The 27566-nt window shown below is 43.4% G+C and overlaps 1 protein-coding gene across 2 annotated transcripts in view; it reads right to left on the reverse strand.

Moving 5' to 3' along the window:
- Positions 1-27152, reverse strand: part of AAK1 (AP2 associated kinase 1) — a 180410-nt gene extending 153258 nt beyond the window's left edge. For both annotated transcript variants that reach the window (XM_030826869.1, XM_030826868.1), the window contains exons 1-2: positions 26864-27152; positions 26176-26563 (exon numbers count right to left, since the gene is read on the reverse strand). In XM_030826869.1, coding sequence (XP_030682729.1) covers positions 26176-26338 — 163 coding nt within the window. In that variant the 5' untranslated portion in view covers positions 26339-26563; positions 26864-27152. The remainder of the gene's footprint in view (positions 1-26175; positions 26564-26863) is intronic.
- Between the last annotated feature and the right edge of the window lie 414 nt (positions 27153-27566).

A 27566-nucleotide genomic window follows, 5' to 3' on the forward strand; every position in this document is an offset into this window, starting at 1 on the left:
TTCTGGATTATCCCGGCAGGCCCTAAATCTAATGATAAGTGTCCTTAGAAGAGACACTCAGAGGAGAGACACACAGAAGAGGAGAAGGTCATGCAAAAACTGAGACAGGGACTGGAGTGATGGAGCCACAAACCAAGGAAAGCCTGGAGCCACGAGAAGCCAGAAGAGGCAAGAAATGATTCTCCTCTGGAGCTTTTGAGGGAGCACAGCCCTGTCAACACTTTGATTTCCCACTTCTGGCCTACAGAACTGTGAGAAGGTTAATTATTTCTACTGTTGTAAGCCACCCAGTTTGTGATCATTTGTTACTGTGGCCCTAAGAAATTAATATGACCCCAACCACGAGGAAAAAAACAAAACATGTTGCTGTCCTCTTTCCTCATGGGCACCATCAAAAAACTTCTTCCTTCTAGGATTTTCACTTACACAGTCTACCAAGGAAACTGCATGCTCATTGGTGCTGTCCTTTCCGTGTGTCCTCTACTCTACTATTTCCTGGGAGGACCTCTCCAATCCTCCCTCCTCCTCGCTCCTGGGTCTTGCTTTCTCTCATTTATTTTCTTCATTTCTTTCTTCCCTGTTTCTTTTTGGCTATGAATTTGCTCTTATATGAAAGAAACTATACTCACACACAAAGAAAGTGGAAACCAAGAAATTGTGACAGTCAACCCTACTGCACTGGCTTCGACTCCTATACTTTTATAGCTAAATTCACTTCTGGGACTTGAAAACTTACCGGTGGGAGCTCAACATCTGCCTTCCCTACTAGACTGTAAGCTCTAGGAGAAAAAGGCCTATACCTGTTTTGTTCATCATAATTTATGCAGTGCTTTCAACAGTGCCCTCATGACCAGGGGCTTAAAATGTGTTTGTGGAATGACCAGTCTATATCAAAGGTTAAATACTAAAATGGTAAATTTTATGTTAAAGCTAAACATAGTGACTGGGCATGGTGGCTCATGCCTGTAATCCCAGCACTTTGGGAGGTCAAGGCAGGTAAACCACCTGAGCTCAGGAGTTCGAGACCAGCCTGGGCAACATGGCAAAACCCTGTCTGTACTAAAAACTGATTAGTGATTACCACTTTCCTTTTCGGGTGATGGAAATGTTTTGGAACTAGATAGAGGTAGTGGCTGCACAACATTATGTTTGGTTTTGGTTTCTGGTTTTGTTTTAGAGATGAAGTTTGCTGTTGTCCAGGCTGGTCTCGAACTTCTGAGCTCAAGTGATCCTTCCGCCTCAGTCACTTGAGTAGCAGGGATCACAGCCACCAGCCACCATGCCCAGCTGCACAACATTGTTAATGTATTAAATGCCACTGAACTGTTCACTTTAAAATGGTTAATTATGTTATATGAATTTTGCCTCCATTTTTTAAAAAAGAACGAAAAGAAAAAGGTGAAATAAACCTGATTTTGCCATTTAACAATAGAGTTCAAAGTAAAGTATATATAAAAAACTATTTTTTATGACTTAAGTAATCACCAGAGTACTGCTGGTGGGGCCCAGGATGTAAATCAGGGATTCTCAACCTGGACACTCATGACTTTGGACTATATAATTCCCTGTTGTGGGGGCCATCCCTGTCCCACACACTACAGGATATTCAGCAGCATCCCTGACCTCCACTCATTTGATGCCTGTAATAGCCCTTTCCTAGGTGTGACAATCGAAAATGTCTCTAGATATTGCCAAGTGTCTCCTGGGGGGCAAAACAGCCACAATTGAGACCTACTGGTCTAAATGGAAAAAGGGCTCTCTAGAAATTACCAAGAATTTCTTCTTTTTCTATCCCTTGTATACCTACCAGTGTGACTCACTGTTTCCTGCCAGTCCTACCAGCCACAAATGACCTATCTGTGAACTTCTGGCACCTGGTTATAATGCCCTTTTTCTAACCCCAAGTTCCCTCAAGCCACCCACAAGGGACCTGGACATGCTGCTTTCTGCCTGTGCCACTTGCTAGGCCACAGATTATCCAGGGGCCCTCATCCTATCCCCAGTGCATGGTAACAGCTCCACTAGCACTCACAAGACAGAAGGATGTCCTTAAGGTATAAGTCAAAGAAAAAGCAAACCTACTGGTTTGACAAGCAGAACAGAGCCTCCCTGTGTCTAGGCTCTCATTCTCCAATCTCAATCAAGAACAACAAAATTCCAAACCATCATACCACCCCCAAACAGGGTAACAGGTGAAATGAAAGGTTGAAAGCCCCTATCCCTAGAAGATATAAGTGAATTTTCAAGGAATTCAATTGTCTCTAACTTTAAGGAACACAATGAATTCACATCGAGTTGCTTTGACATTAATCTTTCAGAAGACCCCACGAGCTTGAGAGGAGAAACGGATTCTAATCCCAATTGAACCTAGCTGTGTAGCTTTGGACTGGCCATTTAATCCTCTGGGCATAGTTTTCTCCTTTGCAAGACCTGTGAGTTAGGCTGTTTGAATTCTAAGCTTAATGCATTAATTTAATACCTACTTCCTAAATACCTACTTATTAAAAGCATATAAAAAGATGAGTGAGAACCTAACCGTACCCTCAAGGAGTCCAAGTTGAGTCAGGGATGAAGGGAGAACAGCCTAGAAGACAGATAAATAAATCATTATTGTAAGATGCAACAAATCCTAAAGAGGTATGTGCCACATGCTCGAGTGTATGAGAGTGCAAACATCAGGAACAACTAATCACATGTAAAAGAAGTGAACAGACATTCCCAGCAGCATGCTGTGCCTGCACCTGTGAAGGGATAAAGTGAAGAGCTGGAAGCATTAGGGGTATAGAGGAGGCAACATTTAATGGAGATGCCTCTGTTATTTTGGTTTGTGAACACCTAGAAAGAATATACAAGGAATAAACCATTTCCAACTAAAAGATTAGGCTTTTTGGCTGACAGAGTCATACCTCCTCCTTTATCTCAAGGCTGCAGAGCAAAGATTCAGGGAAGTGGTCCTTCATCATTCAGCAACCTCTGAGGTGAAGGGCTTCACTAGGAATTAATCATTAGTCTAGTGACAAAAAAGAACCATGAGGCAACCAACCTGACCAGGAGGGCATAAAAGTGAAAGGTGAGCAGGAGCTCCCAGCAATAAAATACAAAAAGCAAATTCAAAACCAGGTCCTGAAGATGCCTCTACAGTGACCATGCAAGGTCTTTTTTGTCACAAAACCAAGACCCAAAGGAGAAAAAAGAATTCATGTACACATAAAATTAAATATAAGTAGATATATAAATAAATATATAATATTCAATATATTAATATGTAAGTAAAATACATGCAAAATAAAAATGGGTTCCTTTTAATAAGAGGAAGTTAAGCTGCCAAATAAATGCCGTAAATTATAAATACCTAACAATAAAAACAACTTAGCTCCACAATCAAGCCAAAGGATAAATCATCCAACTTGCTCGGTCCTGCTCCTGCACCAGCCAATATCACTTGCATCACTAGCCCTCTGATGCCATATTTTCCTACGCCTCAGTAGCTCAGGGCAGGAGGTCAGAACTTTCCTTGCTCTCCTGAGTTGACTCCAAACTATCACTCCTCCACCCTCATGTAAAAATTCCTGCTCCTTTGAGCTCATGCCACGTGGCTACACTGGCTTCCACCCTGCCTTGCCTTTGTACTTCCCCCTCTGGCTCAGTCTCTAACATTCACTGACGCCTGTAGCATCTTGGCTTCCCTCCACTGCAACTCCTACCATCTTTCTGGGTGGTCTCAAAATCCACTTACTCCTAAACTGCAGCCTCCAGATTTCCACGACACTGACCTTTGGTCCTCTCAATGACCTACCTACACATCCATGGCCACCCCCTAGACCTTGTCAACACAAATCTTAAACATCAATCTCCCCCATTCTGACACACCCTCCAAGCCTTCCATTCCCTTAGGCTTTCATTCTGGCCTGACCATCCAGTCCTTCATGCTCTGACTCTTCCATTTTCTTTCAATCAACCAATCAACCCCCTGCTTAGACAGGCTTGTCTCCCCATTCTGGCCCCATGGTTGACCATCTACACCGCTCCTTTGATTTCTGTGCACCCCTAGCCTCCCCTCACACCTCCCCAACCTTGAATCAATGCTAAATCCACCTGCTCTGTTCCTAACCTCAAATCACACAGCCTTGCAAGACTGCCTCATGATGTCCATCCTGGCTTGGGTCCTTTCCTTGTCCTTGGTTAGCTCCCTCTCTCATTCCCCTCGATGACTAACCCAACTCTCAGGAGTATCCTCAGCCCCATACTTACCAATATCCTCGGCAGACAACCTTGCCTCCTTACTCCAGAAAATTGAGGGTATCTGTTATGATTGCCTTCAATTCCCACCCCACCCCCAAGGCTTCCCACTATCAACTTATCTATATCCATACAGATTCACTCATCTCCTCCTGTCTCAGAGTGTGAAATTTCCTTCTTCTTTTCCAAGTTTCAGCCTTGATCTTATTCATCCATCCACCCATTTAATCAACAAATATTTACTGTGTCCCTACTCTATGACAGCCATGGTTCTAGGCCTGTGAATAAAACAGACAAGCTCATAAAGCTTAAGTTCCAAAGAGGAGAGACAATACACAAACAAGCACGTTATATAGCAGAGCCAAAGCAGGGAAGAGGGAGGGAGCGCTGCCAGGAGGGAGGGGTTGCAAATTTTAATAGAATGGTCAGGGAAGGACTCTCTCAGAAGGTGACATTTAAGCAAAATAGGTGAGGGAGAGCAAGCTTTGGGGCTACCTAGAGGACACATTCCACAGGCAAGGGGAACAGCAAGTACAAGAGGCCTGAGCAGGGAGGTGCAAATCTGCCCTGCTTTAAGAAACCACAGGAAGGAAGCCAATATGGATAAAGAGCAATAACCAGAGGAGAAGAGTAAAATAACACAGAGAGGAAACGGTGGGGCAGAGCATAGCACTTTCTAGGCCACATCAGCATTTACAGTTTTGCTCTAAGTGAGATGGGGAATCACTGGATGGTTCTGAGCAAAGGAGTAACTAACATGAAATTATTTGCACTTTAAAGGCTCACTCTGGCTACTGTGCTGAGTAGACTGAGGAGGCTCAGGCAGCAGTGGAGAGACCAGTGAAGAAATAGCTGCCATCATCCAGGCCAATGACAGGCTGGCCCAGAGAGACAGCAGCGAAGGCTAAGAAGTGGTTGGACCTTGGCTGTATTGTGAATATAGAGCAAACAGGATTTTCTGATAAACTGAATGACAAGAGGTTTTTGGCCTGAGTATCTAAAAGAATGGAATTGCAATTTTTAAAAATGAAGACTACTCCATTTCCTCCTGTCTCCTCTGAGACCTTGCTCCATAAGGAACTGCCCTCGCTTCTGTTTTAACCTCAATCTCTCCCCTGACCTCCCTCTCTATCCTGGTGCCTTCCCATCAGCCTACTGATATGCTCAAGTATCTCCCAAGCTATGAGCTCTCCCTTTCTTTTCTTATGAAAATTTCTCAAAGAAATAGTCCAGACTTGGTGCTCCCACTCACCAACTCACTGTAATCTATAATTCCGTTTCCATCACTCTTCTGAATGCTCTTGCAGAGGTCAATGCCACTCCACTGGCCAATCCAGAGGACACTTTCCAGTCTTTATCCTACTTGACCTCTCTGGGATATTTGATCCTCTTTACTTCCAACTTTTTAACTTTGTTGGATCCCATGTCTGCGAGACACTGTAGTCTACTGATTCTCCTCCCACCTCGCTGAGCATTCCTTCTCTGTCACCTTTAAGGGCTCTCCTTACTAAGCTACCCCTTAAATGTTACTAAGCCTAAATTCCATCCTCAGCCCACTACTCTTCTGACTCTTGACTAGTGATTTTCAAACTTGGATACAAGTATCCCTGCATGGACAGCTTCAAACAAACCAATGTCATGATACTTAACTTCCCTAGGTATCTTTCCTTAAAATGATTTGCCCAAGTTTCTCAAAGCCCTTAGCCAATTTTAATGAAATAAAATTTTTAAAAAGCATACCCTTTGCCCAACTCTCACTGTGGTGCATCCACCAGGGTGTAAAAAACACCAGAGCCTTGTATATACACTCATAGTACTTCCTGTCTTTCACTGACATGTGTATGTCTTTCAAGGAGGAAGCACGGTGTTAGGTGATATACTGGTCCATGCTGGGATGTTCTGAATTCAAGTATGTAGTAGAGTCGAGTGGTAGGAGAAAGGCAATTTTGGTTGGGCATGGTGGCTTGTGCCCATAATCCCAGCACTTTGGGAAACTAAGGCATCACCTGAGGTAGGGAGTTCGAGACCAGCCTGGCCAACATGGTGAAACTCTGTCTCTACCAAAAATGCAAAAAAATTAGCCGGGCACGGTGGCGCACACCTGTAGTCCCAGCTACTTGGGAGGCTGAGGCAGAAGAATTGCTTGAAAAAAGCGATGGAGGTTGCAGTGAGCTGAGATTGTGCCACTGCACCACTCCAGCCTGGGCGACAGAGCAAAACACCAAAAAAAAAAAAAAAAAAAAAGGAGTAAAGGCAATTTTGACAGACCTCAAATGAGATGAACAGAAGCCCTAGTAGAAGTCCAGCTGAGCCCTCAGTCAACCCACAGAATCATGAGCAATTATAAGCTGTTGTTGGTTTAGGCCACAAGGTTTGGGGTGGTTTGTTACACAGCAATAGATGACTAAAACACAACCCAAGCACACTGCAAACTGATCATGGCCAACTATGAACACATTGCCTCCCCTCATTAAACCTGTATCTTCCCTCTTTCAACCTTCCCTCTCTGCTGTGTAACACAGCTCCGTGGGTGCCACTTCCATCTCACCCTTAAGTTAGGCACTCAAACCGAAAGCCTGGAATCACTCTTGATTCCACACCTCCCCTCCACTCTGAATCCAACCAGGCACCAACGCCTGATGTTACGACCGCCACAATATTCCTAGTCTGCACTTCTCTCTGTTCCTATCACCACTCTGCCACTCAGACCTGGCAGTCTTGAATCTGGATCATGTCAACAGCCTCATAAACGCACTGCCTCCAGACTCAGCTCCCTCTGGTCGCCCTCCAGAAATCTAACTCAACTGCTTTTCTAATCATGCCAGCCCCTCTGAAAAACTCTGAATGGAGGGCTGGGTGCTGTGGCTCATGACTGTAAGCACTTTGGGAAGCCCAGGTGGGAGGACTGCTTGAGGTCAGGAGTTTGAGACCAGCATGGGCAACATAGCAAAACCCTGTCTCTATAAGAAAAAAATGTATTTTTTAAACCCCACAACTCTGAATGGCTCCGATACTACTCAAAAATAAACTTCAGACTCAGGCTACCTGCCTTTCTTCTCAGGCCTTTCCAAGGATGGCTGCCAACAAAAATCATAAACGAAAAGACTAACATACTTGATAGCACAAAAATTTAAAATATCTACAAAAAGCCCACCATTAACAAGGTAAATGACAAAATAGAAAAAAAAAAACCCGCAATGTATATAACAAAAGATTAATGTCTTAAATATGTAAAGAACTCCTATTAAATCATTAAGAAACAAGTGCCCTAACAGGAATATAAGTAAAGGAACATAAATAAAAATTCACCATAAAATAAATATAAAAAAGAGAGAGGGAGGGAAGGAAGAAGGCAGGGAGAAAAAGAAAGAAAAGAGAAGGAAGGCAGGGAGGGAGCTAGAGGAGAAAGGGAGACAGGGAGGGAACACGTCCAACCACATACACAAGATGGAAGTATATACAGGTTTAATTTTTCTGGAGGCCAGCTTGTAATTTGCATCAAAAGGTAAAATAAGCATATATTTTGATCCAGCCATTTTGCATCCAGAAATTAATTCTAAAGAAGTAATAGAATGAGTACTCAAAGGCTTAAAAAAATATTTGCTGCAGCTGTTTTGTAATATCTATAAAATAACATAAATGTCTAAAAATAGGAAATTGGTTAAGTAAATTGCAACACCTCCAAACAATGGGCTAAAATTGATGATGCAGACCTTTAACACAGAAAAAGGGCTGCAATCTATTGCTAAGTGAGAAAGCAGATTATAGGGGATGATGTGGAATATATTCTTATTTTTGTAAAGTCTTGAAGAATATAATATCAAAATATTAACAATGACAATCCATGGGACTATGGGTAACACTTTCTATTTTTGTCTGGCTTTATCTTCTAATCATTCCACTATCATAATAGATTAATTTGCATGTCCAAAATAATTTTAAGACTTCTTGATTGCTTTCTTCCATATCAACCAAAGATTATACAGCATATGGAACCAGTATTCATTTCATTGCTTCACGTTTTCTAGTCCCCAACACTAAACCTCATCTGAGAGTCTCCAGCAGGGCCCTATTGAGATATAAGCACATCCAGCACTGAACAGTGAATTACAATCCTGGAACCCTCTCTGTGGCTTCCATAAATAGAAATAAAATAACCGAAACAATATTATAACAGTGCCTAGAACAATGCCTTACATTGAATGTGTGGGGCAGAGACTGAGGAGGGAGGGTTGGAAGAGTAAGGGAAGGGATTGCAAGCAAAAAAGAAAACAAATAAATTAAGTCTCTGAGCATTGCTACTCAACTCTTCAGAAAAATGGTTATAAACACATTTCATTAACAGTAGGTGTCAAATGGTAAGCCGCTATCTCTTCCAAACTCAACCTTTCTAGAATGTGAGACATAAAAAAATGGTTTCTGTGCCAACAAGAAATACAAAACCCATGTATCTTGATCGCAGACAAGACCCTCGAACTCTCACTAAGAGCCTCTTTATTGTCACACACACAGTTCTAACAAGCTTAGTCATCCGGTGTCCAGTCCACAGCAGATTAAAAGCAGCAAATTAGAGGAGTAGTGTTAATTCAGGAAGGCACATGGATAGCAGCAAGAAGGACAGCTAACAGTCTCATAAGGAAGCGGAAACCACCATAAAGCACAAACATGAAATTCAAAAAAGACAGCAATCCAGGGCCATTTCATTGAAGAGCAAGCTGTCTGTCTCATCCATATCAAGCAAACACCCTAACAGATCTATAACAAAACAGTAACACTCTAATAAAATGCATTCATAAAAATTAAAGAACCATAAGATGTTAGAGTTGGAAAGTAACTTCACCATCTAGTCCTCATTTTACATATAGGGAGCCTGGTGGACGGAACTGGGAAGCAATGCGTCAGAGTATAGTATGTGGTGAGGTCACTAAACAGGTTCAGTTCAGGAGTACTTTCCACTTACGTCATGCCGCCTCTGTGGTATACACTCCAGAAGACAGGAAATATACGTATAACATATTTCAAAATAGTAAAACTTTAAAAATTGATACACCTTCGTGGGCCAGGAAAATCTCTTTTCCAACAATGAGCTGTCTCAAATGGGCTCTTCATAAGACCAGGCCATACTTCTACCTATCCTTTGTCATTTCTTCTCTCCACGAATCTAAGGAACTCCTCCATATCCTTTCCCTACTCTTCTTAAATCCGATTCAACTCCATTCATGCATTCAATAGAAAACAGAAGCAAGAACTCCCTCAACTTACCAAACCTCACCAATTTCTCTTCCTCTGTATCTATTGCTTCTCTCCTTCCTTCCAGGTCAGTGAATGAAGTACCCTTTCTCCTGTCCAAGGTCATCTCTGTTACTTGAGTTCATGACCTCACCCATGACCTCCCATCCCTCTTTGGGTTACTCCACCAATGATCCCCCAGTACTGTATTTTCAACCTCTTCCTCTCTTTGATTGCTTCTTCTCTGCCTAATATACTCAAGACTTGTCCATCATTACAAAAATTATATTATTATTAAAAATAATACAATTATTGTTAACAAATAATAAATTCTGCCCTGATTCAGCATCCACCTCCCTTCCCAGTCAGTCATCATTTCACTGCTACCTGGACTTCAGTCACTGCTCCACAGAAACTGCTAACGAAGCTCACAAATTACCTCCATATTTCCAAATCCAATGAACACTTATCTTGACGTCTGTAATGAGTTAACACTCCGAAGTATCCATTCCTTCCATTTTAAAATGAACTTAATTAATATATATATATATTTTTTTTGGAGACAGGATCTCACTCTGTGCCTGGAGTGAAGTGGCGCGATCACGGCTCACTGTAGCTTCGACCTCCCAGGCTCAAGCGATCTTCCCACCTCAGCCTCCTAAGTAAGTGGGACTATAGGTGCATTCCACTATGCCTGGCTACTTTTTCTTTTCTTTCTTTTTTTTTTTTTTTTTTTGTACAGACAGGATTTTGCCATGTTGCCCAGACTGGTCTTGAACTTCTGGGCTCAAGCAATCCCCCTGCCTTGGCCTCTCAAAGTGCTGGGATTATAGGCATGGGCCACCAGGGCACTTGGCCCCTTCTTCTTTTAATTTTACTTAGGATTTACTGTCTTCACATCCTCCTGATTCCACCGTCAATCATTCTTTCTGCCTCCTTCAGGTGCCTACTCTTTCATTCAACTGGTTTCCACTGAGCTCTGCAGATGTGCCAGGCACTATTTTAGACACTGGGGATCCAGCCATGAACAAGTCAGACAAGATTCTCATGGAGGCCAGGCACGGTGGCTCACAACTGTAATCCCAGCACTTTGGGAGGCTGAGGCGGGTGGATCACCTGAGGTCAGGAGTTCGAGACCAGCCTGGCCAACATGGTGAAACCCCCGTCTCTACTAAAAATACAAAAATTAGCGGGGCATGGTGGCGGGCGCCTGTAGTCCCAGCTACTAGGAAGGCTGAGGCAGGAGAATCGCTTGAACCCAGGAGACGGAGGTTGTAGGGAGCCGAGACTGCACCATTGCACTCCAGCCTGGGTGACAGAGTGAGACTCTGTCTCAAAAAGAGAAAAAAAAAAAAAAAAAAAAAAAGATTCTCATGGAGCTGAAATTCTAGTGGGGGGAGTGGGAGTGATAAATAAATAATAAGCAAGACAATCTGCTGATACATGCTACACGGTGAAATAAAACAGGATTGGTTCCTTACGCTGGGTGGTAAAGGACAGCCTCTATGAAGTGGGATTTAAGTGAGCTCTGAATGACAAGAAGCCAACCAAGGTAAGATAAGAAGGATGAACATTCCAGGAAAAGGCACCAGCCAAGCCTTAGACACTAAAGAAGAAACTATGTTCTATGCTCAAAAAAGATGAAGAATCACTGTGACTAAAAAGCAAGTGGTTGAGGGGAAGAGAGACACAAGCTGTTGCAGGGGTTTGCGGGTCAGTGTGAGAAGTTTGGATTTTATTCCAGGTGGACTCCTCTTCCTCCACACAGTCTCATGAGATCTCACTCCATTTCAGTTTTCATTCCTATCTTGTGATTTTATGACAACTCCCACTCAAACTTTTCTCTACAATGCAGGCCAGTCCTATGCAACAGCAACCTGAACTACATCCATACTTGGATTTCCACTGGTGCATCATTAAAAAGTCCCTAACTGAAGCTCGTCTCTTTTCCTCAAATACTATTCTTTCTTCTTTCTATTGATACCATTATCTACCCAGTCACTTAAGCCAGTAGCCCAAGATCCAATCTAGCTTTCTGTCATCTGCAACATCTAATTATTAACACTGATTTTTCTAAGTTTAAGAGAAAGATATAGAAAGAAGGAAAGCAGAAAGAAAGGAATGGAATCTTTCACCTCCAGTAAGAATGATACCTCCCTGTGAGGACCATATATAGGCCAAGGTTAACAATCCACCTCAAAACTATTGTCTTGGCTGGGCGTGGTGGCTCACGCCTGTAATCTTGGCACTTTGGGAGGCCGAGGTGGGAGGACTGCTTAAACCCAGAAGTTTGAGACCAGCCTGGGCAACATAGCAAGACCCTGTTTCTTTTTTTTTTTAATGTTTTCTTATCCCAGCTACATAGGTCTAACACTTCAGTCTCATCAACCCAATCTCATTCTCCCTCCCAAATAGTGTCAACAAAAACCACAGAACTTAAAAACCACGTTTGCACTAGAAGAGACCTTCAAGATCACCCAGTGATCTCCTTATTCATATAAGACAAGCTCAGAGAGGGGAAGTGATATATCCAAGATCACTGAGAAGGAGACCAGATAACCTACTTCCCTTACCTCATACAGTTGTCCGTTTGTGTTCTGTGAGCTAACCCTAGAAGCAGGATTTGATGGTAGACTTGAACAACACTCTGTCATACCACCTTAAAAATCACCCCATAATTGCTGGGTGAGGAGACAGCCACTTAAGTAACCCATTTGATGTTATACTGATTCTAACACTATGATTTGAAAAGAGAAAGAAATACTTCACCTTCTGAGGAAGTCTCTATTATCTAAAATTAACTTTTTTCAAGGAAATTCCCATCACTGGTGAGCAAGCCACCTAGAGCTGAGCTTTCAAAAATGCTGTGGAGCTCACAGCAAACCACCAGGCAGAATTTGCTGTTGATCCTTCTTTTCACTCCTCCCCTCTGAAACTAGCAAGAACAGGAAGAAATATGTTTGTTCCCAGAGGTACATACAGTACTCAACTACAGGCACCCTCTCTAGACTCATTTTATAATTCAGCTGCTTAGTGCCATATTTATCAGTCTTTTAAAAACCATATCCTCTTTGATAAATATGAAAATCTCATGTCTTCTCCACACTCTAACCTCTTAAGTCTACAATGTGCCTCTTTAGAAGGTATGCAGTCAATCCCCATCCTCTTTCAGGTTCTCTCCTTTTCTGGCTGGACCTGGAGCCAATCTATGCGTTTTCAAATTATACATTCCCTTCCTATTTGTGACTTGTCCCCATGCTCACTACCCCAAATACAAGTTAAAAATCACTGTTCTAATTTACTGCAGGCCAATGCCAATCATAAACTAGAAAATGAATGTATGCTTTGCTTAAAGATGAATTTCAGTAATATCTGAGTTTTTGACACATGATCTAATCTTCTCTATCTTTACAGTATAGCATTTAAATGGTTTAGAGTTCCTTTACATAGCTAAGATACACCTTATATCTCTACTTTTGAGATCAATGGTACCAGATGCCAATAATTTAATCCAATCAATAGAGATTCACATGGCTTTCTGAAAGATGTTCTACTTTGCTTTGGATTTTGTTATTTCTCAACTTTACTGAAACTCTGTAAGATTCAGTAGTTCTTATTGTAATAAGCTAGGTGAAGTCCTCAAACATAGATCTATTATACTATTGGAATAGGGATAAATAAGGGAGGTTTGTATATCTCAAACCTGTCTAGTCTCTCCTGCCTGCCCAGCGAGTTTTAATTAGTACTGATTTACTGTAATATTCATCCAGTTAATTTATTCTCCAGTACCCACTGTTGCCATGTTCAAATTTAAGAGTACTCAATTGGATACAAAATAAGCCTAAGGCAATAACTAATTATCTAACACTAGAAAGTAGATACAAACAAAATACATAGTAAAATAAAACTTTGAGGTTATGGGCCCAAAAAAGTTAATATAGCCAGCAAAAAAAAGATAGGCATCCAGAGGCAGCTGTGGTGAATACCTAGGCTAGGTAAAATAAATCTTAGGTAGGACTAAGGTAGGCAGGTGGGGAAGGAGGAAATATCCCAGCTGTGGGGAACATCATGAGTAAAGAACTGGAAAGAACTAAATTCATGGTACAAGGATGATGAGGAGGGTGCAGGCCAGGCAGAAGCAGCAGACCTGTGGCATTAGCACACAAGCATTTAAATTGGATAGGCAGCGGGCACCAGGCATTCCTGGCAGGTAGAGAGGCCCATCATACTTATAACAACTTGATAGGTTAAGAAAAACTCCCTGACACACAGGTAGCTTTCAAGAGGTGAGAGTTTAAAAAAGAAAAATCAAACTACAATATTTCTCTTTCTCTTCTCCCTATTCCTCATCTAGGGGTTTGTGAATACTCTGAGTGGGTGGGGGGTGGGGGGGAGGGGGAGAGAGAGAGAGAGAGGGAGGGAGAGAGAGACCTCCTGTGTGTATTTCCAAAACTCTAACTTCACCAGGTTATATACATAGCGATACAAATATGGCCTGACAAAAACAAAATTCATGCACCTCAATACTAAGAGTTACCATTTACAGACTGCTAACTAACATACACCAGGCACTGTGTGAAGTGCTTTGCATACATCATTTAATTCTTACAACAACCCATGCTTTTGCATTTTACAAATCTACATTTTATAGATGAGAAGACTAGATCTTAGTTAACTTTTCCTAACACCACAGGGACATGTCCAGGATTCCAGCCAAGGGCTATTTACCTTCAATCCTCATGTTTTTAAACCATCACACACAGTACTAACCCTGAAAGTCTTCTCCTAAGGAGAACATCATAGCACTCCCTTTATTCCGGGGGGAAGGGGAGGAAAGACAGTATTGCATATCAGGTTTTCCATAATCATTACTGAGTTACACGTGGTCAAGCCAAGATTTTTCTCTACAGCCAAAAACCCCAACGAAATTATTTCTTCCAGTGCTGCCCCCTTCCCCTCCAACACCAAGATTCCAAGGCTTCTAAAAACAGCAGAGGACAAAGGCCTGTGGAACAGGGTTGGGCTATCCCAGGGGAGATTAAACAAGTCTAACAAACCTGTAAAATAACCAGCACTTCCTGAATCAATCAGATTCACTGACCAGAGAAAATGAACCAAGGTACTAGCAGGAGACCTGCCATCTCAGTAAATGCTGCTCAGGCCCCAGTCCTCCAGGAAGGACCCAACCAACGATGCCTTAGTTCCATGCCTTCTTCCTGTCCCCATAGGTAATAAAGTCATCACTTTGTTCTCAAATTCATGCTGAGTACCAAAGGACAATAATCTTTCTCTTACCCTAAAGGTCCCAGTACAATAGCTGTAAGTGTCTTTGAAAACATGCAGCAAACAAATTATGTGGCATTATGTTGCTTTCTACAGGATTCAAGTCCTAGATGATAGGCATCATTATTTAAGATCATTATAATGACAAATGATAATCTAGCATAAATGCTATGCTTAGCCTTCTATAATAATAATAGAGAGATGCCATGAGCTCTTTGGTCCAATAATCTCTCAGTTTTTCAGACAAAAATAACAAAGCTTCAACTGGCACTGCCATTCCTTGTCTGCCAAGGTTAACACAGAGCCCAAGAAGAAAACTGACCAGCTCAAACTGATTCACCCACAGCAGACCTCAAACAAAACTTCACATTTCAGGAACTTGTCCTCTGCCAAGGTGGGAGTCTCCTCCAAAAGGAATCCTCTTTCCTAACAACTACGTGTGACTCAACTGAAGTGGGATTGTTGTAAGGGTGCAGTGGCTCACACCTATAATTCCAGCACTTTGGGACGCTGAGGCAGGTGGATTGCTTGGGCCCAGGGGTTCAAGACCAGCCTGGGCAACATGGCAAAACTCCGCCGCTACAAAAAATACAAAGATTAGCTAGGTGTGGTGGTGTGCACCTGTGGTCCCAGCTATTCAGGAAGCTGAGGTGGGAGGATCGCTTGAGCCCGGGAGGCGGAGGTTGCAGGGAGCTGAGATTACCCCACTGGGTGACAAAGTGAGACCCTGTCTCAAAAATAAATAAAGTATACATAATAGGCTAAATAATAAAGATAATAGATCAATAATAATAAAAACAATAAAGGAAGGAGAAAGGAGGTATAAAATGCTACAGCCAGTATCACCTTACAAGCTAATAGTTCATCATTCCTGAGTGATTAAATTTATAGCAAATGAAAAGGCTTTTTTGCTTTGGGTATAAACACAGAACATCTGAATTATTTATGTAGGCCATTTTCTTCCTCAAAAAAGACCAAAAATATTGCAATACTTGCTTCAACTTTACCAACAGAAGACCAAAACATATACAAACATGCTGAACTAGACATGTTCTCTAAAACAGGCAATTTTGCCCCCCAGGTGACATTTAGCAATGTCGAGACATTTTTCATTGCCACAGTAGGCTGTGTATGTATTATATAATTCTGGCATCTAGTGGGTAGAGGCCAAGGATACTGCTAAAGATCCCACAGTGCACAAGACAGCCCTCCACAACAAACAGTTACCCAGACCAAAATATTAGTAGTGCCAAGGTAGCACAAATGACTATTGACCAATGTGGGAAGAGACAGGAATTGGGAGTTGCTCAGAAGGGTCTAATTGGTGGTGTGACTTTAGGCAAATCACCTAATTTTTAAATTTGTTTTCTTAGAATCGATGAACTAGTGCCGGGCACGATGGCTGGCACCTGTAATCCCAACACTTTGGGAGACTGAGGCAGGCGGATCACAAGGTCAGGAGATCGAGACCATCCTGGCTAACACAGTGAAAGCCCGTCTCTACTAAAAATACGAAAAAAAAAAAAAAATTAGCCAGGCATGGTGGCAGGCGCCTGTAGTCCCAGGTACTCAGCCAACAGGCAGGAGAATGGCATGAACCCGGGAGGTGGAGCTTGCAGTGAGCCGAGATCGCGCCACTGCACTCCAGCCTGGGCAACAGAGCGAGACTCTGTTTCTAAAAAAAAAAAAAAAAAAAAAAAAGAGGCCCCAAGAAAAAAGAGAAAGAAAAAAGGCAAAAAGAGGTCCCAGAAAGCAGAAAGCAGCAGTCCCTTCCACTGCTGACATCAAGAAGTCAGCAGTGCTGGGCATGGTGGCTCACGCCTGTAATCCTAGCACTTTGGGAGGCCAAGGCGGGTGGATCATGAGGTCAGGAGATCGAGACCATCCTGGTCAACATGGTGAAACCTCATCTCTACTAAAAACACGAAAATTAGCTGGGCATGGTGGCACGTGCCTATAGTACCAGCTACTCGGGAGACTGAGGCAGGAGAATCTCTTGAACCCGGGAGGCAGAGGTTGCAGTGAGCCAAGATCGCACCACTGCACTCCAGCCTGGTGACAGAACAAGACGCTGTCCCAAAAAAAAAAAGATATCAGTAGTCTGCAGCCCAGAAGAGGGCCCTGACTAGAACCTGACCATCCTGGTACTCTTATCTTGGACTTCATAGCCTCCAGAACTGTGGGAAATAAATTTCTATTGTTTATAGGTTACCTAGTTTCTGATATTTTGTTACAGCAGCCCAGAGAAACTAAGCCAGTGAGCAACCCTCAAATGCTACGGAAGCATTATCTAACTTGAAAAGCTCATAGGGAGATTCAGCAGGGAAGGGTTGGTTATTAAAGGTCAACAATGTTATGAGAGGGCCGGGCACAGTGGCTCACACCTGTAATCCCACCACTTTGGGGGGCTGAGGCAGGCGGATCACTTGAGGTCAGGAGTTCAAGACCAGCCTGGCTAACATGGTGAAACCCCGTCTCTACTAAAAATACAAAAATTAGCTGGGTGTGGTGGCACATGCCTGTAGTTCCAGCTACTCAAGAGGCTGAGGCAGGAGAATTGCTTAAACCTGAGAGGCAGAGGTTGCAGTGAGCCAAGATTGCGCCACTGCACTCTAGCCTGGGCGACAGCAAGACTCTGTCTGAAAAATATATATATAAAAAGAATGTTATGAGAAAAGATACTGATGATCCTTTGTACAAGGAAGAATTTTAAGGAAGAATCCTATACTTGTAGCTAGGAGCCTTGGATTCAAGTTCATTCACTGCTACTTCTTGCCAATATGACTTTGAAGAAGTCATTCAACCAATGTCAGCCACTGCTTCCTCGTCTGTACAGCTGGAGTAATAACCATGCTTTCTACCTCTGCAGGGATGACACAATCACGAAATGAGAGGATGTAGATATAAGGCTATTTCGCATAAGAGCAGCTTGTCCTGCCAGTGAAGGAGGCAGCAAGGTTTTACTAAGCATCTCATATGTTCTCTGTCTGAGATGCTATGGCAAGCAGAGAAGTAATGGAAGACTTGGCTCCTGCCCTGCTAGTTGGCATAATATGACCAACACACAAGAAACAAGTGAACCCCACAAGGCAATTACATATCCCTTGCAGTGATGGGGTCTGTGGTGTAGTCTCTAAGCTCTGGGTTTGAGGGAAGGAGATCAGAGAGGACTGCAATGGTTATGAAAGATTTCGTGAAGACAGACTATTCTTAACTGAGTCTTTTCTCCGTAACCTCACCTTCATGGAACCTTGTTGCATCTAGTTCACCATCTTTACCTATGTTCTAGTCTTCTCTTAGTAAAGTTAAAGTAAGTATTGCAATATTTTTGGTTTTTGAGGAACAAAAAATGGTACAGAACCACTGCTCTAGACCACAATGGTCTCAAAACATAGTGTTCGAGATGATAATGCACTGGGGTAGACAAAGAAAATAAAAGATCCTCTATTTTTATTTATTTTCATTTTAAAAAGTAAGATTTTCCAAGTAAAAAGGCAACCCACAGAATGTGAGAAAATATCTGCAAATCATATATCTGATAAGGAATTGATGCCCAGAATATACAGAGAACTCCTAAAATAACAACCCAATTCAAAAATGGGCAAAGGACTTAAATAGACATTTTCCAAAGAAGATATACAAATGGCTAATAAACACATAACAAGATGCTTGACATCACAAATTACTAGGGAAATACAAATCAAAAGTATAAGAAGATACCACCTCACATCCATTAGGATAGCTACTGTCACAAAACAGAAAACAAGTGTCAGTAAGAATGAGGAATAACTGGAACCCTTGTGCACCGTAGATGGGAATGAAAAATGGGTACAGCCGCTGTGGAAAACAATACGGCAATTCCTTAAAAAATTAAAAATAGGATTACCATATGATCTAGCGATTGCATTTCTGAGTATATACCCTAAAGAATTGAATGCAGGGTCTTGAAGAGATATTTGTACACCCATGTTCATAACTGTAGCAACATTATTCACAATAGCTAATAGGTGGAAGCAACCCAGTGTCCACTGATGGATGATACATGTGGCATATATATACAATGGCATATTCCTGAACCTTAAACAGGAAGGAAATTCTGACACATGGTACAAAACAAATGAACCCTGAGGACATTATGCTAAGTGAAATAAGCCAGTGACAAAAGGCCGAATACAGTAATATTCCACTTAGATGAGGAACTGGACGTAGTAAAAATCATAGAGACAGTAAGTGGAGTGCTGGTTGCCAGAGGCTAGAGAGAGATGCGAATGAGAGTTGTCGTTTAATAGGTACAACTGCAGTTTTACAAGATGAAAAGACTTATGGGAATGGATGGTGGTGATGGTTGCACATTATGAATATATTTAACACCTAGACATACATTTAAAAATGATTAAGATAGTAAATTTTAGGTTATGTGTATTTTACATTTAAACATTTAGAAAAAATAAGATTTTGTCCTTGTTAATATATAACATATGGCCCAACACTAGCACTCCCATTCAGTCCATGTTCAGTCACATGTCTACTATTGAGGGCTGATGGGGTGACATCTTTATAGCACACTGAGATATACTATAGTTCATGTGTGCTTGGTTAAATGGACTGACTGATTACATTGTTTTAAATTAATTAATCCTCACAAAACAAACTAGAGGCTTAAAAAGATTTCTACTAAAAAAAAAACTCTTGGATTAAAGATAATGCAATCAAAAATGAACAAGAGAATGGCAGAGCTGTCATATCTACTCCTGGCATACGCTTCATGCATAGTCACACTGCAATGTAGACACAATCACAATTGAATAAGTTAACCAAAATCTTGTTGAGATTATTTAAAATATAGATTTGCATCCACTATCATTTATGATGAACTTCATCCTAAGTATATAATGTGACTACAGATACTAGCTAATGATAGCAGGACATGAATATAACTTACAAATAAACACGCACACATACATGAAGATATGGCATGTTTTTTAACTAGAGCATTATTCTATCCAAAAAGTTTAGAGACTACTGCTCTAGACCAAACTGCCAGAACTTGTGATGATGAAATATATCTCACCTGTGCTGTTTAAAACTGTAAGCACTAGCCACATGTGACTATTAAGCAATTGAAATGTGGCTAGTGCATCTGATGAACTGCTATTTTAGATAATTTATTTTTTTCTTCTTTCTTTTTTTTTTTTTTTTGAGATGGAGACTCAGTCTGTCACCCAGGCTGGAGTACAGTGGCAGGATCAGGATCTCGGCTCGCTGCAACCTCTGCCTCCCGGATTCAAGCAATTCTCCTGCCTTAGCCTCCCTAGTAGCTGGAATTACAGGCGCCCACCACCACGCCCGGCTGATTTTTGTGTGTTTAGTAGAGACAAGGTTTCTACTAAAAACCTAGTCTAGTTGGCCAGGCTAGTCTCGAACTCCTGACCTCAGGTGATCCACCTGCCTGGTTCCTCCCAAAGTGTTGGGATTACAGGCATGAGCCACTGCACCCGGCCTATTTTAGATAATTTAAATAGCCATATGTGGTTCGTGGGCTACTTTATTGAACAGCACAGCCCTGGGCCACTAGTAGCTTATCGCTATCTCAAAACATACAGCTCCCCAGTAAGCAGTTATTTTTCTGCTTTTGTGTCTTTAGCCATGTTATTCTCTCTGCCTAGAATGTTCTTCTACCTTGTCCATCTAGCAATAAGTTCTCATTTTTGAAGACACACCTCAAATGTCACCTTTCTTTAGCTTTCCCTGACTACTCCCCAACCCACAAAATTGTTGCCTTAGGTCTGTTCTTCAGCCCTTTTACATGACTCCAGCGCAGCACCTGCAGCTATTTGCTCACATATCTGAAATCCTATGACTGTGAAGTCCTCAAGGCACAGCCATGTCTCATTTATCTCTGCATGATGCCTGGCACATAGTGAATGCTCAGTAACATTTACTGAATAAGGCAGTGAATGAACTGACAAACCTTGATCTCCCAATTCATAATGCAGTGTTCTTTCCATCACACCAAAATATGGCTCCATAAAATAGACCGGAGGCGAGTCTCTGCTAGCTCACAGTGCTAGATGCTACTTTAATAGACAATACGTTTCTATTATTATCATTTTTTTCTCTTTCAGATGTGGATGTCACAGTTACCTGGTAAGTAGGCTCAGAAGGCATGCATCCTTCAAAGGGTGCAAGATGAAGGTGGTACTAGTCCCCTTTCCAAAGCGTCAACATTCAAATATTGCAGGTTAAAATGACGGCTCTGATGCAGTAATATTTTTTGTGTGTTTCGTTAATATTTATCAAACTTTTCTTGTATACTCTACATGGCGTTTTAGCTATCAGGGTGCAAGTGTATGTCTCCCCTCATACCCTGCCACTCAAAAGTCACGTGAAACTGCTGCTCTCTCTTCATCATTATTTCTTATTAAATGAGCTTTACTTTGTTAGAAAGACTGAAAGAAAGAGTTTGACCATGGCAATTGCTTATTCTGGACTTCATTTCTGAATTCTAGATTTGGCTATATTTAGCAAAGCTACAACCGTCATCATGCCCAAAGCCAGGAAGAAGACACCATTCACAAACCACCCCCTGAAAATCTGCAGTTGTCTCTAAAAAACCAGACTTCCCAGCAGGCAAAGACATCTGAAGTGGGAGGGATCAAATTGGTGTTTGCGTCAAGAGAAGATCTCAGGTGCTTATAACTAAATCTCTCTGCCTGGCACTCAAGGTTCTCCATAAAATTAGTCCTTCCTTTTCTCTCCAATGTACCTTCTGCTCTGGTCAAACATCTTCAATATCTCCCCTGTTCATACCTTTCGGTAACACTGGTCATTTCCCTTCCCTGCCTGCTTCTGCTTAAGCTTCTAGCCTCTTATCAAACGTTCTGGGACCACTCTTTCCCCAGACACACGCTGCTCCCTTTCCCCACAATTGGCACGGGGCTGAGGCACAGGACGGGAGCCATGCATTCTTGGTACCTATTCATCAGTCATTCAAAAGGCCCAGGGCCACTGAAGAAAGTGAGCAGCAAGCACCTCCAGGGAGCAACTTAAAGAATTTCATTCTACCACTCCGTGTCCTCTGTCCTTCTTTCCTTGATTCTGGGGAGGGAATGTGTACTGACGAAAATGGTAACACTAAACTAGTCAGTATTCTCAAAATTTATCATGCTGTTTCACCACTTTGCCTATGCTATTCTCTCAGCCTGAGAAGCCCTGGGTAACCCCCATCTGGAACATCTGCTGGGCAATTTCTATTCCTGTTTAAACTTCATGTCACCTACGAACTCTCACCCCCAGGCTCTTTATCATACCATCTTTTACCATCTAAGGTATGTATGTCAAAGGCCACGCTTAAGTGCTGGACACTTATCTCAGGTGTTGAGCTCTGTTAAGAGTCAGGCCTGTGTCTCATCCATCTTAGGATCTCTGGAACCTAATACAGTGCCTGCCACAAAGAGGCATGTATGTGTATCATATTGATGCCACCAACACATTAGAATTATGTGCCTTTAATGGAGTTTTTGGTGATTTCACACACATTTTTAAGCCTTCCTAGTTTGCTCTGTAGGTAGGAGAAATTATCAAAGTTTACTGATGTGGACATTTGGTACTTCTCATCAGCCTTGGACCTGGATTCCTTGAATATAAATTAGAAAGCTGCTCTGAGGAGCCATCTAGTCCACCTTATAGTTCCGGAATGTTGTCTTCAACACAGTAATAAATAAATAAACATTTATTGCTTAAAGCTTAGATATAAGTCCTCGTATAGCTAAGGAAGTATGATAAAAGCACAGCTTCTCAATCCTTCTTTGAACATTGCTCCAATTTTCCCATTGAGCTCATTCTGGAAGCTTAAACCAAATCTTCCCTTGATATCATATGCCCATTAACTTAGACATGATTTAGCTTCTCATCATGGCATCTTTGCTGAGAAAGCTAGAAAGAAAATATTCTCCCTGGCACCCAGCCTAGAAATAGCCATATTCTTCTAAACCCATAATTTAAAGCCTTCACTTCCCCCAAACAGCCCCTGCTGGACTAGTTAGTGAAACCAGGCCAGGAAGGCTGATGCTACCAGGGGAGGTATGGCAGTGCGACATCTTTCTGTCTTACCCAGCACCTGCTCCTTGGGGTTCTTGCAATTCCTCACGAAAAAGCACAGACCAATACCCACGCTAGAGAAAAAAGAGATCATCAGTGGAATGTGGTGGTAATCTGGTCTATGTTTTGAAGCCTCTCACACCACTCCTCCCTAAACTGCCTGGCCACTGCTCTGGGCACACAGAGTACAACTCCCGTGGTCCTTAAACAACTCTGGCTGTAGGTCCTTAAACAACTCTAACTGTAGGTAAGTCAGCACTTGGGGACTCACAGAGAAGAGAGTCCAGGGAAGGAGCATGGCTACCCAAAACGTCTGTTAAGCCTTTAAGGAGCTGGTGAGGACTCTGCAAAGAACATCTGGCTCTGTCCCCTAACAATGGGGGAATGGAATTGCTTCAGATTGCTGCAGCTCAACTAGCTTTCACATTGCTCCCACTCCCCTTTAACACACACACACACACACACACACACACACACAACACACACACTCTCTCTCTCTCTCTCTCTCTCTCTCTCTCTCCCCCCACATATATACATATGATGTATAACGTTGCTGGTAAGTAATGGCTCCCATTTATTGAACACCTGAAAATGTTAATTATATATATTGCCTCATTTAATCTTCATGACCAGCCCATTAAGCAGTGGTTCTCAAACTTGACCTTGCATCAGAATCTCTCCAGGAACTTATTAAGCCCCACACCCACAGCCTACGTAGTGAGGCCTGAGAATCTCCATTTCCAACAAGCTTGCAGGTGGTAAGTATGCCCCACTTTGAGAACCACTGCCACAGGGAAACAGAGATTCAAGAGTGGTTTGGAATGTCTTGCCTACAGTTCCACAGCTAGTAAAGAACAGATCCAGAATTTGAACCTAGATCTGTCTGACTCTATAGACAGTGCTGGTAACCATGCTACTGTATGTGTGAATGTATGCCTCATCTTCCCAAATTCATTGGCAGATCCTTAAAGGCAGATGTCAATCACACTTAGACCTCCCTCATCCATCTCAGAACTTCATAGGGTCTTTGGACTTGGTAGGTGCTACATAAATACTTTGTATACTGGCTCCTACATATCTACATACTTCTAAGAGCCACAAATTCAAACTCAACTTAAGCCAAAGAACACAAAAAGGGCGCATAGCCAGACCCAGTTTTACGTGACATTCTCTCTTGCTACTCTGTCTTTGCCCATGGTGCCACCACACTAACTCCTACTCACTCTTCAGTCACTTCCTTCAGAAAATGATCTTGGGCTCCCTAAAATTGGGGGCCACTGCATCCTAAGTTTATCTCTATGATGGCATTTATCAATCCACTATAACTGGCTATTTTCCATCTCTTAAAGCAGTTGGTAAAGGCGAGCATCTAGTTTAACAGCATACCCCCAGAGCCTAGCACAGCACCTGGCACTTGACAGGCAACTCCATAAACTGTTGAATGAATAAATGCAGAGCTGCAAGTCCTAAATTCTGCGTAAAAATATCACAATACATGATGCGCAGTTCTCAAAGATGAATCCCAGAGAAGAGGAAGGCAGCCTAGGTAACAAAGACCAATTTTGCCTTTTCTCTTCCCTATCACTCTTCTCACACTTGGAGAACATGCACCGCTTAGGGCAGTATCATCCGTGATGAGACAACATCCTAGCTGAACAAAATGCTCGTGGGCTATAAGGTCAGCAGAGGCCATTCACAGGGGAAGAAAGTGTTCTGTGCCTCTTCGTTTCTCCTGATTTCTCTCTGACACACTCTCCTTTTCACCGTTTCTCCACCCCACTGCAGTTAAGGGCTTTGGCACAGGGATGAAAGAGACAGATCAGACTCAAGGGTGCGGATCTGGCAGCGGGCACAGAAGCATCTCTCAGCCTGCACCAAAGTCCACAGGAAAGATCCAAGGGGACAGTGACTCAGGCCCCGGATAAAGCGCAGCTAGAACAGTACTGAGACTGGAAGAGCAGTAATTTCACACGGACATTAACTGTCAGAGATCTTTTTTTAAAAATCGTGTTTTTAAAGTACAGGCTTCAACTCTATTCCCAGAAAACTGGGCCCTGCTGAATCCAGTGCTTACACAAGCTGAGAGCCAAACACAGCTTCTTCCTCTTCCAAACCCACCCACCAGCCCGCAACACCCACCATGGTAAGCATTTCCCAGGCCCAGGTCAGGACCCTTGCTTCAACTTTAGCTTGCAAAAGGCCCCTTTTTAAAGAGGCCTCTTAGCTTTCTCTCTTCCCTCACTAATAAAACTGTTCCTTACCACCACCATGTTGCAATAAGAGAGACCTCTCCCTTCTTCCAACCCCTCTCGGTCTATAACACAACCTACAGCAGGTCGGCCCCATCCAATTAGTCTGAATTGCTTCATGCCAAGGAAATTGCTGTTTTTATTAAAAATAAAAGCACACTAGGCAGGCGACGGGCTGTGAAAAGTATGAGTCTGGCATAATTATGAAGGTCGAGGTTAAGGTTACCAAAAGAGACATGCAAAGATTTCCCGAAAGCCTGGGGGAATAAAGATGTATATCTACGTGAGTATAGACACACGGATGAAACACAGAGGGAATTTACGCAGCAGGATCTAAATAACATCCTCTCTGATAGCGAAAAAACAAAATCAGAGCCACTCTCAAGTAATTTTTCTTTTGATTAAAAAAACAAAAAACAAAACCTAAAGCGAGAAGGAAGAGGGGCCTACTAGACTGAGTTCAAAATAACCACATTTGTTTTATGTAATTTCTGTTATCTTTGCTATATCCTGGGGACCTGATTACAGTTGGGTCAGGAAACAAACCTACTAGTGAAATCCACCAAGAGCCTTGGCCCTTGGAAAAACACGTTCACGTTCTCCGAAAATCCTCTCTTCCTTCCAATGCCTGTTCATGGAAGTGGGAAAGTTGGGTAGAAGAAGGAGAAACCCCTCTCTTCTTAAAAGTCCCCCCATCCCCACCCTTCAGCCTTCACATCAAGATTTTAAGTTTTAGGAGGATGACAAGCCCATCACCCTGCCTTTGGTAAAGCTTTACACTTTCACACCTACGTTTTCTTGTGTGATCCTCAAAATTTGGCTTCTCAATATTAAAAAAATAAAAATAAAAGGCCACTAACGTAAACAATTTTGGCAACCTCCCCACACCCCTGTAAGCCCAGTCACTTTCAAATCTCAATTTTAAATCTCTCAAGGACAATGACTCACAGGGCAAGTGAAGGGGGAAGGGAGGGTCAACTGGTCAAAGCCCATTCATACATGCAACAACTAGAAACCACAGTATTGCCGCATCAGCACAAGATTTTAATTTACGGCGCATTGAGCCCCACCGTACCTTCTGCCAACACCTCGTCCACTGTGACCTGCTGTCGCCCGATGCCAAAGACTCTTCCGATGTAGCCACTGCCCAGGCCCGAGGTGCTGCCCCCTCCTCCGCTGGAGCCGGAGCCCAGGCCAGAGCCGCCCTGCTCTCGCCGGGAGTCGAAAAACTTCTTCATCTTGCGAATAGGGAGCAGCAAAGCAAAATACCGATGGTTTCTAGATTTTTTTTTTTTTTTTTTAAGAAAAGAGATCCAAGGATTTCCTCTCGGATTTCACCTCGGAGAGGAGCCACCCGAATCCGGCCGTGGGGGTGGGGGCTGAGGGAGGATGCCTATAGGAATATGCGTGTCAATCGCGCGGCAGGTCCCCTCCTCCAGAAAGCGATTCGTGTAAGTTTAAACCTGTGATGACAGAGGAAGAAAGAGAGGATGAATCAGTAACACACTTAAAAATTCAACCGCTGAGTCCTAGGGGGAGCAAAAGCCATCATCCTGGGGAAACGCTTCATGTATTTTCCTGGAGAGAAAAACCCTGGGGCTGAAAACGCGACCCCGGCCCCAGAACCCGGGACCCCCGAGCCGGGAGCTCGGAGAAAGGAGGGATCCGAGCTGCTCGGGCAGCGCCGACCCTCCCGGGCACTGCCTCCCTCTCCTCCCTGGTCTCCCCGCCGCCCCTCGAGGCGGCATCCTGGCAGCACCCACTTGAGATGGCTCGGCAGCCGGCGCCCTGCTACCAGCCCCGCGACATTGTCACGGCCGCCGGGCCGGCCTGCGACGCAGAGAGGAGGCGGCGCTGCAGCGAGAGCCGGGGCCGCGCTCGGCTCCCGCCAGCTGATCCCGGGAGCGCCGGGCGGAGACTGACCCGCCGCCCCTCCCCCGCGCGCGCTCCCGCCCGGCTCCATCCACCCAACCAGGAAGTGAACCGCCGCCGGAAGTGCCCCAAGGGGCGGCGCGGCAAGGGACCGGGGCTTCTCCTGCAACCGCCGCTCTGTCGCCACGGATGGGAAGGAGTCGACCGCGAGAAAAGGACCGGGGGAAGAGGGTCTCAGTGCAGACAGAGTTCTGGAAAAGACTGTTGATATCACCCGAGCCGCAGGGCAAGCTGGGAAAGGTAGTGCGGCGCAGTCCGGCTGCTGGACTACAAATCCCAGCATGCTCCTGGAGGAGCGGGCGAGGCGGCAGCCGTGGCCTCCACGGCCTCGACGGAGATTTGTGGGGTGGCGCGTTTGTGGGGACTCGGCAATTTAAACACATCCCGTGAAGAAACTGCCAACGACTAAGTTCCCCCCTGCCGTATATTCCACCCTTCTGGAGCCATCTTATTTGCGGCCTGGCCTCCTGGCACAAGGGATTCTGGAGGTTGTGGTTTCCGAACGGATCGAGACTGACACCTGAAGGACGCGGC

This window comes from Nomascus leucogenys, chromosome 14 (assembly GCF_006542625.1).
Source record: "Nomascus leucogenys isolate Asia chromosome 14, Asia_NLE_v1, whole genome shotgun sequence".
Classification (NCBI taxonomy): domain Eukaryota; kingdom Metazoa; phylum Chordata; class Mammalia; order Primates; family Hylobatidae; genus Nomascus; species Nomascus leucogenys.